Genomic DNA, 9716 nt, shown 5'->3' on the forward strand with positions numbered 1-9716 from the left:
GTATTTTGAAAAAAATAATTTCTAAGTACAAAGATTTTATTAATCAAGTTTTACTGGATGTATGCAACTAGATGTATTTAACACTAGATCTGGACAAAGAGCAAAACCACAAAACTGTCACTTTAAAAAAACGAGATATGATCATATTTTACAGTATCCATGTTGTAACACATGATATCATTAATACAGGGGATCCTACAAAGTATGTGGAAAAGGCCCCAGTTTGTATTTCTCTACAAAAACTGCTTAGATTATTAACGTAAATTACTAGGTTTTGCTAGTTGTATTATACTAGGGATATAAATAATAGAATTGCCTACATTTAAAAGCTGCACCATTAGAACACCTAACTGAAGTTACAGGCAAAATCTCTAAGCTCAAGCATGTTCTTTAACCTGCTGGGTAGACTTCTGCATCCAAGCATTCTCACAAACCTCTAGCTGCCCTCTACCAGCACAGACCTGTTATCAGAAATTGGTTTTTGCAGGATCGCAATAGGGCTGGCTGTACTGCCACCATGTCACCTATTTTAAAAGACGACCCCTGTCTCAGATAGTTGCCACAATAACATGCAGGAAGAGAAAAGGAATGAATACATTCAGACAGTTTCAGTAATCAAGCCAACTGTGAGAGAAACTCACACTGAAGCACTTCACCTCAACACAGCACTTGGAGGAGAAAAAAATGCACCAGTAGCACTCTGCTATTCACACTCAGTGCCCCTTACACACAGCAGAAGGTTGAGAATGTTCATGTGGGAAAATATCTTAAAGACTGGTGGCATACACGCATCAGATTCAAGGAAAATCACAGACTGCCAGAAAAATTAAGTGAAAAAAGGTGGAGTTAATTACTTCACCTTTGTATACCTTACAAGGCTAAAGATATGCCAGCCCATGTGCTTTCACATATTGTAATTTTTCAAGCACAGCTACAATAATGAGCGATAAAAATTAAATGCAAAATATTATCATAAGTAACAAAAATAAAAGTAATGCGATAACAATATTTATATTTTTATATTATTTATTTACAGTCCATTATGTTAAATAGTTAAGAAGTACCACAGAAGTACTCTGGGATTAGATGCAACTGTCCCACTGGGTCACAAACAAAAGTTGTCTGGAAAGCATGCTAGGAATGGGACAAAACAAGGGAAGCAGCAAGCAACAGAAAAATTTAGAAACTATTGATTACTGCCTATAAAAGTTTGAGACAAGTATTCATTCATTTCCAGTAACATCATATACATAGAAAGGATAGGAAAAAAGGAACTGTCAGGCATGAATCCTTTTTTTAAAATTTTAAGATTTTATATATTAACATATACATCAAAAATTAATACATACTGATGAAACACTTAAGAAAACTTTTTTTTAACGTTTTTTCAAATCCAGTAACATTCTGTACGTATTTAAATATGAGGGGAGATGTTAGGTAAACAGACACATTTTCAAAGAGTTCATTTTTTAAAAAAAACAGTGCATAGGACATATCCAGTGAAAAACACAGCTTTTCAGTTACAAAATTCTGTAAATTGTATTTAATGCACAGAAGGAACAGACCTGCTAGACATAAATACAAAGGCAGGTAACACAAATTACCCTTCCTTCACCTCCTAAAAAGCACTGACAGGCCCAATTGTCCTCACCTAAGTTTAGATAACTAACATGAAGTGTTTACAGGAGGACTGCAGTCACCCTGTAGAGCCTCACAAGCTGTACCTTTTTCTCCTCAAACTGTCAAGAGACCTTGAATACTGAATACTTTTACTCTTTAAAGAATACTGATTCTTCTCTTGGCTGACAACAATAACTGCCTAACTTATACAGGATGATACACAGGCACCAATTAAAATATGCTTTCTCTGAAGGAAAATATAAATATATATATAAATATATATATATAAATGATTCCACAGTCTACAGTTGGTGTATAAATATTCCTTCTGCTTCTATTTACAAATACATACATACAGAAAAATGCACACATTCAAATACAGATGGCTCATATGGTGTCACATTTCAATATCCTCAAGGAGCAACAATTCTAACAAAAAGATACTCTCAAAACTATTCAAACTCTGGCTACAGTTTAAATAATCTACAACTCTTGCACTCTCAGAAAAATCTGCACTAAATTAGTAACAATTTCATAACTGAACTCCTGCTTTGCCAAATAATAACCAGCTGTTGGAAAATAATGTTTCCCAGAATGAAAAGAAAACAGCCAATTTAAAGATAAATTACAACTTAAACAAGGTAACTACTTAAACAGTTTGCAAAGAACTTCCTCCTCAATGAGAGGAGCCAGCTAGATGCATCACCAGGAAGCAACAACTCTATCAGTAAGTGATGGAAAAAAATAAAGCTTGCAATAAAAATTAACTTAGACAAAAAAATTAATGTGTTACTTCATACAACAGTTTAGAGGAGGGTGTTAAACACTGCAAAACATCCTCTGCAGTTTTTTAATTCTGTAGAAAGGTTATGAGGCCTGAAAAACAATCCATATGTTCTGACTAATAAGAGAGAAGCTCTAACATGCTTTCTCCAAAAAAACAAAAGGTACAAAGTCCATACTTGTTCAGTATTTTCAGTTTCAGCTCATGTGTTCTGCACCCATGACTTCCAGCTTACACACGCTTCGCCTCTTCAGTGAGCATATCATGTGTACAGCATTCCCAAGAAAGCTAATGGTAAGGAAGTTTTATACAGACACAAAATAGACAGTAAGGCAAACACTGGAAAACTTTAAAAACTTACCAGGTATTTTGACTAGAACTCATGACCTTTTTAACTAAGCCCCTATTTGCACAGTATAATTTTACTTACACTGTGAAACCTACTTATGTTCTCTGCATTTTGGCATGACTGACCCAAGAAAACTCTCAACCCAATCAAATAATTACTGATACTAAAACTTTTCATTTTTTTTGCAGAATACTGGTATTGGTAATTCACTCTGAAGGATGTAAGCATTATATATAATAGCTAATTATACCTCGTATGCAAATTACATCCAAACTTATACCCAACAGTTATTTTCAGCCTACAAGGAACAGTAGGCATGAGTACTTACTACATCCTCCTGGTTTCCTTACTAGCATTTTCCAGCAATTTCTCCTACACTTAATCATAAAAAACCAAACTGTGTAGGGCTTTCAGACTACTCTTACGAAAGAGTCATTGCCAATACACTATACCAGCAGCCTAACAGAACTTTAGACTTTATTCTTGAAGCCAGAAATAAAAGTTTATAGACACCCAGATTATCTACTGAATCAATCCTCTTAATTTTTTAACTTCTAAAACACATCTTTACTTTAAATGAGATCAGTTAGCAGAGATGGTAAGAAGGCAGAGCAGTTTTTTGAATTTCTTTCTGCACTCAAAGTATTCCACCAAAGATACCTGTACTAGTGAAGCAAAATTTAAAAATTCAAATTTAAGTCAGAGGAACTATCTTCTGTACTCTAAATGTGTCTGAAGTTTTAATGGGATATACTTACAGAATGGCCAAGATTGGAATGAAACTCTAGAGATCATCTAGTCCAATCACCTGCTCAAAGCAGGGTCAGCTAAAGGAGGTTGCTCAGGCTACTGCCCAGAGTATCAACACGGATGGGAAATCCACACCATTCCCTATCAATGTCAGCTCCCAGGAACCATGCCCTGTTGTCATGACATTTCAAATGCAGTTGAAGATTCTTTGTGATGACATCAACCAGCTCCTGCAGCACTGTGGGAGGGACTTCATCAGGTACCATGAACCTCTATACATCAGGTTTATCTAAACATTTCAGTCTGACTCACCCAGAGTAGGTCTTCCTTGTGCCAGACTTTCCATCTGGTCCATTGGACCTGGGTTCCTGAAGGCAACACTCATCAGCACAGACCAGTGCAAAGCATACAGTGAGTGCCTGTTCTGCATCCTTTGTCACTAGATTCCCCACCCTGTCCAGTAGAAGACCCACATTTCTCTGTGTTTTCCTTTTGTTGCTGGTACACCTGTAGAAGCCCTTCTTCTTGCCGCCCCTCACATCCTTCCCCAGATTCAACTCCACATGGGTTTTGGCTTTCCTAACTTCATCCCTGCATACTCTGACAGAGTCTCTGTGGTCTGACTGGCTCACACAACTCTGCTCTCACCTCTTATAAATTTCCATTTTATGTTTGGATTTTGTCAGGAGCTTCCTGTACATCCACACAGGACTCTTATTCACCTTTTTGTGATTTCCTTTTCATCAGGAAGAACCATCCTTGAGTTCAGGGGAGAAAACTTGAAACAAAAAACTTGCTCTCCTAGATCTGTCTTCTCTCTAACATACCCCATTTTTTTCTAGGTTACTCTACAACATAACTCTGCTGATTAAACTGATGAAATGTTTTTGCCAAAGACAGCTGCTGGGATCTTCTGGGAAACCTCTTTATTAAGACTGTATTATGTAAGTAACATCAGTTTTATTGACTTTAACTTGAAAAGCAATTTCAACACAATGATCTCTATCCTCTGCCATGTTAGTTGCATCAAAATGAATTAGCACTATAATCTGAAAACAATTTTATTACTTTCATAACTCCTTTTACATCAAGTACTTACCATAACCAAACCTAAAACACATGGGTAAATGGAACAAATACAACTGTTAAAATCTGCTCCACCTGACAGACATATTTTTTCAGCAAACACTTGACTTACCACAACACTATGCATACTTTTTGGAGGTATGTGCCTCATCATCTGACAACCTACAGTGTCTAGTAGAAAAACAAACTCAATTATAGTGTATATAGCCAAAGAATCACAAACTGCACATCTCGGAGTCATGCTGGCATTCACATCAGAGAAAAAAGTCACAACTGCTAAAATGCGGAAAAAATGACTCTTCAGAGAAGTTCAATTTTTTTAACAGATTAGAAAATTAAGCAATTCTAAAAAATTAATCTCTCCAGAAAAGTAAACAGTTTCATGAAAATTGGCCTGTTACCTGGTCTAGTCACTGAACTTTGACACGTCCTTGTTTAATTTGCTATTGCAAAAGCTAAGGGAAATAAAAAAAGTAAAATCTTATTAATCAATCTAATTTAGACACCAAGTGACAAAGTGAAAGAAATTTTTTTTAATAGAGGAGAACCTCTAATGTAGGAGTGTTCCAGCTGAAAATGTGACCTTCCCAATCAAGATGGAAACTTTTACTCTTTTTTACTGCAATGTGCAATAAACATCATCAGAAGCGAAGGCATTATCAACTTTTATTCAGCAAAACTGAAAAAAAATGCAAATCATCGAGAATTTAAACCCGACAGTGTCTACTTCCAACAGAAATCCTGCACTTCTTCAGGACACATTGAGAAGAGCTCTATCGCCACTTACTGGGCAGCTGCAGAACTGTGTGTGGTTTGAAAACAGCACAGGGATGACTGCAGAGCTGCTGCCTGCATGGACAGGCAACTCAGTTACACTGAGGACACAAGTCCTACAGAAGTTTTTTTTCCAGCTGTTACCTCTGACATGCCATGTATTTAAGGACATCATACTTCACTGTTTACCTGCACCTCAACCATTTCTTAACCGTGTGGCCAGAGCCAAAGGCTTACCTCCCTCCCAGTCAAATAACACTGTAATGGCAAATTGCTGTGTTCAAAATACTAAGGCTAAGCACTGTGAACTCTTGCTGGATTTAAAACAGTGTAGGACTTCAACGCAAAAAAACCTGGATTGGGGATGTTGGGTTTTGGCTTTGCTTTTCGGTTGTTTTTTTTTCTTAAGTCCAGTGTATGTGGGCACATCCATACTTGGTGTCTCAAGATGGATAATCCACCAGTATTTTAAGTTTCCTATAAGCAAAAAAAATTTCTCCTCTAGAATATTCTCCACACTTTCCACCAACAGACAATATTTTGTTCATAGAAATCACAGAATACCCTGAGTTGGAAGGGATCCACAGGGATAATCAAAGGCCACCTCCATGCCCTGCACATGACAGCCCAAAGAATAACAAAAACCATGAGCCTGTTCCCAAAAGATTGTGTGTGTTTGTACATATTTGTTTCATTGCTCCTTCTCACACATCAAAAGAGCATAAAAATGTGATACTTCTTCTACAGCTCTGTGTTTTCTTGCTGTTCTGACAAGATCACCCATTCACAAGCCATCTTCAACACTGCCTACTTCTCAAGTTTCTAGGTCAGCATCTCCTAAACAGTGTTTTTCACAGTAACACATCCACTGTGATGATCAACTTAGTTTAACACCTTTTTCTGGCAGACTCCTAATCTTTCCTCCCATCCCACAAAAAAATACAAATTATGGATCAGAAACTGTCATCTTCATCACTGCTTTTCTTCTGTGTATCTGTCTGTCTCAGCTTATCAGCTTCATGCACACACATTGCAGCAGGTCCAAATACTCCTTAAACAGTTCCACAAAAGCTGAAAACCCACAGAGGGCCACCACCTCCCAAACAATCCGCCCACTCCACTCCCAACTTTGACAACAAGCAAATAAAGCAGGCTGCATAAATTCTGGTGCCAAGAAGCTCATTCATTATTCCCTCCCCAGAGAAGCACTGACACCTACTTTACCAATACCAAACAGTGAGATCTCACTCATCCACACAAACAGACTTACTGTGTACACAGAGACTAACTAATGGTGGGGCTTGTAACACCATCACTGCCTTCCCTTACCAGAAAAATAAGATAAATAGACTAATAAAGCATAAACATGGTAATGACTATTTTAGCTAAGTAATATGGGCCTTCTTATAAAATTCATCATATTAATTTTTGCCATGCACATTACCTCAGTCTCTCTACTGTAAGAAATAAAGTTGAATTTATAACTTTTCCTTTATTTAGCCCCCTGCTTCTTCACGAGTTTGTTTTCTTTTAGGATCCCCTTCACTCCACAAGTAACACCAACTAAGAACCAATCTTTCTTACTTTCTAGTGCTCAGTCTTTGCTTTTCTTCTAGAATGCTACACAATACAACTCAAATCTTTCATAAAGTGTTACCACACTTCGATATTTCAGGAAAAAATCCACCTGAAGTATTTAATTACTTACATGAGTCTGCTTATACTGTACAAATGTATATTCAAGAAACAGACCACATAAGCCTGAACACAATCACAGCAACCACTCTCTGCCAGAGAGAGTAAACATTCCTTTCAGTCTGCTTCCTCAAGTTGTAATGGTATATCTATTCCCCCTGTTTAAGTAATAAAAGCCTTACACTGTGAGTTTAGCTTCCAACCTATGTGAATTTTTTTTTTTAAAGAGAAAATCTGTCTGAAAGTTATGTACCCCAAAAGCACCATATCACCATCACGCCTGAACTGTAGCGTGTGCTGGAGTAACTGATGGAAACTACAATTTCAAGTGAGAACTTCTGTTGAGCCTCAGATATGAATGTTAACTTCTTTCTCATACCTTATAAGCCATTCAGAGTTTCTCAGTAGTTCTTACAATCCCTTCTGATGAGAGATATTTCTCACCAAATTTACAAAAAATGCTTATAAGTGGGACTTACGGATGGGTTAAGCTTTTGTGTTGTTTTCTAATTGACAGGCAATGGAGAACTCAATTTCTAAGACCAAGCGAAGATATTAAAAGCGTCAAAAATTACCTGCTGTTCAGTATGTCCCTGCCCTAAACCAGTATTTGTTGCTGTTTAAGACACGTACAGCACTTTAAAAAATACACACACAAAAAAAACCCCACCAAAAAACATAGAGAAAATATATACAACAGCCAAAGTAAAACACAAGGAAGGCCTATGGAGAACTAAAGGCATAAAAAAGAAATAAAAATATCCATCTGTTTAATATATGTAAGCACAGGACGTATCAGAGTTACAAGACTAGAACGAAAACATTTAGAAATCTCTATATTCCTAACAGGACAGAATGGATCTAGCTTTCTTTATACCAACATATGATTTGTTTCTGGTGTTAAAAACGGAGATGTTAATTGACTATTAATTTGTATATCTGTGTTTTCAGCTATTAATATTCATGTAACCCACTTATGCTACTACTGCTTTAAATCTATGAATTAACACAACGGCAGGATGATTAAAACTTATTTAGTTCAACTTGGTTTTAATTTAAACTCAGCTTTAAAAGTCTTCAAAATTTCATTCAGGAACTATAGGCCTCAGGAACACAAAAGAATCAACAGAAGTCACTCACTGAACAGTGTCACTATTTTACTGACCACTAAAAAGAGGAAACTGTATTTAAATATTTGAAAACAGGCCTTTTCTCAAAGAGATTTTGTATTTATTCACTATTTTTTTTTTAAATCAGACCCAACCACACACATAGTATGTTTATTATAATATATAAACTTGCCTGCTTTAAACTTCCAAGTTGTTCTCTCTTCCATATTGCCCAGGGAACCCTATTTCAGCATGACATTTCTTAAGACAAAAAGTGTAACAGCACAGGAGCACATACTGACATCATGGTAATGTTTCTACCAGGAAAACAAGGTTATTTCTCATCTGGGACAATAAAGTGAAGATGCTCTTAAAAGTAAAGACAGGATAAAAATTTAGATGTCAAAACATTCTGAAGATTTTAAGGAGACTACTCTCAGAACTGTTTCTTCCCCCTCTGGTGAAGATCTGGCCAAATTATGTACTCAATATGCAATTTATAGTCCACTTCTCCCTCTTCTAACACACCTCTACTCCAAAGAGACTTCCTGCTTGAAGCATAACAGGACAATGGAACCACTTTTGCAATATCCTTCCAGAACTGCCAAACTTCCAGGACTCAGAAGGCATTCAGAGCAGCTCCCTGAACCTGACTTTACAAAGCATTAGGCAGATTAACAGCGCAATAAGCTGCCTGGCAGTATTTGCCTGGGCACTGGGCACTGGTAAATAGGCTTACTCTCTGTAAGAGAAAAAAGACACATTTCCAAGAGTGGCTAAAGCACTACTTACAGTATGGCTTATCACACTGCATCCTATTTACCCTTTCAGCTTTCAGATTCAATCAGTTTTTCGACTTCTATAATCTTTGGTGGTGGTGGTGGTGGTGGTGTTGTTATGAGAACAAGCAGAAATAAAGTGGAATATAGACTTTGTTTCGTATCTGACAACACCACCAAAGGCAAAAACTTATTTAGTACCAGACAGTAAAGGCAGAATGAAAGAAATTACCACTTTTCAAATTACGAAAAGTACCAATGCAGATACTAGCAAATTACTAGTGTTCAGAGAAGGGATTAAAATAACATGCACCACTTACTCACTCAATGAAAAAAAAAAAGACAACATTAGTACCTCCGATTTTCCGCCAAATTTGCACCTTCATCCTTGAGCTCCTTACTTTTCCTTACACAATCTTCTAAGAGAATTTCCTTTCTTCTCTTAGCTGCATGCACCCAGTTAGCATCATCATCGTCACCCAGATCCTTGTCATCCGCAGCTTCTGCTTCGAACTGCTGAGAAGTAGCTTTTGAGACCTTCTCACCAATCTTTCTCTTCCACCCAAAAGAAGCCATCTGGAGAACTAGGGAAAATGCATTTTCAGTAGTCAAGTAATTAAGCTTTTAAGTACACAGCAGAAAAATCACCCCTCGCTCATCTCGAAGCTAGAACAGTAATACAGAGGGGCACGCCCCCACAAAAAACTCAGCACCCGAGCTGTCACTGAGGCACGCACAGCCCCGATCCCCGCGGCGGTACCTGGCGCTGT

The 9716-nt window shown here is 37.2% G+C and overlaps 1 protein-coding gene across 1 annotated transcript in view; it reads right to left on the reverse strand.

Annotated features, from left to right (window-relative positions):
• Nucleotides 1-9710, reverse strand: part of TTC33 (tetratricopeptide repeat domain 33) — a 44119-nt gene extending 34409 nt beyond the window's left edge. Inside the window, exons 1-2 of the mRNA XM_008630618.2 lie at nucleotides 9707-9710; nucleotides 9302-9530 (exon numbers count right to left, since the gene is read on the reverse strand). Of these exons, the coding sequence (XP_008628840.1) occupies nucleotides 9302-9522 (221 nt within the window). The 5' untranslated portion in view covers nucleotides 9523-9530; nucleotides 9707-9710. The remainder of the gene's footprint in view (nucleotides 1-9301; nucleotides 9531-9706) is intronic.
• Between the last annotated feature and the right edge of the window lie 6 nt (nucleotides 9711-9716).

Source organism: Corvus brachyrhynchos, unplaced genomic scaffold (assembly GCF_000691975.1).
Source record: "Corvus brachyrhynchos isolate BGI_N302 unplaced genomic scaffold, ASM69197v1 scaffold42, whole genome shotgun sequence".
NCBI lineage: Eukaryota > Metazoa > Chordata > Aves > Passeriformes > Corvidae > Corvus > Corvus brachyrhynchos.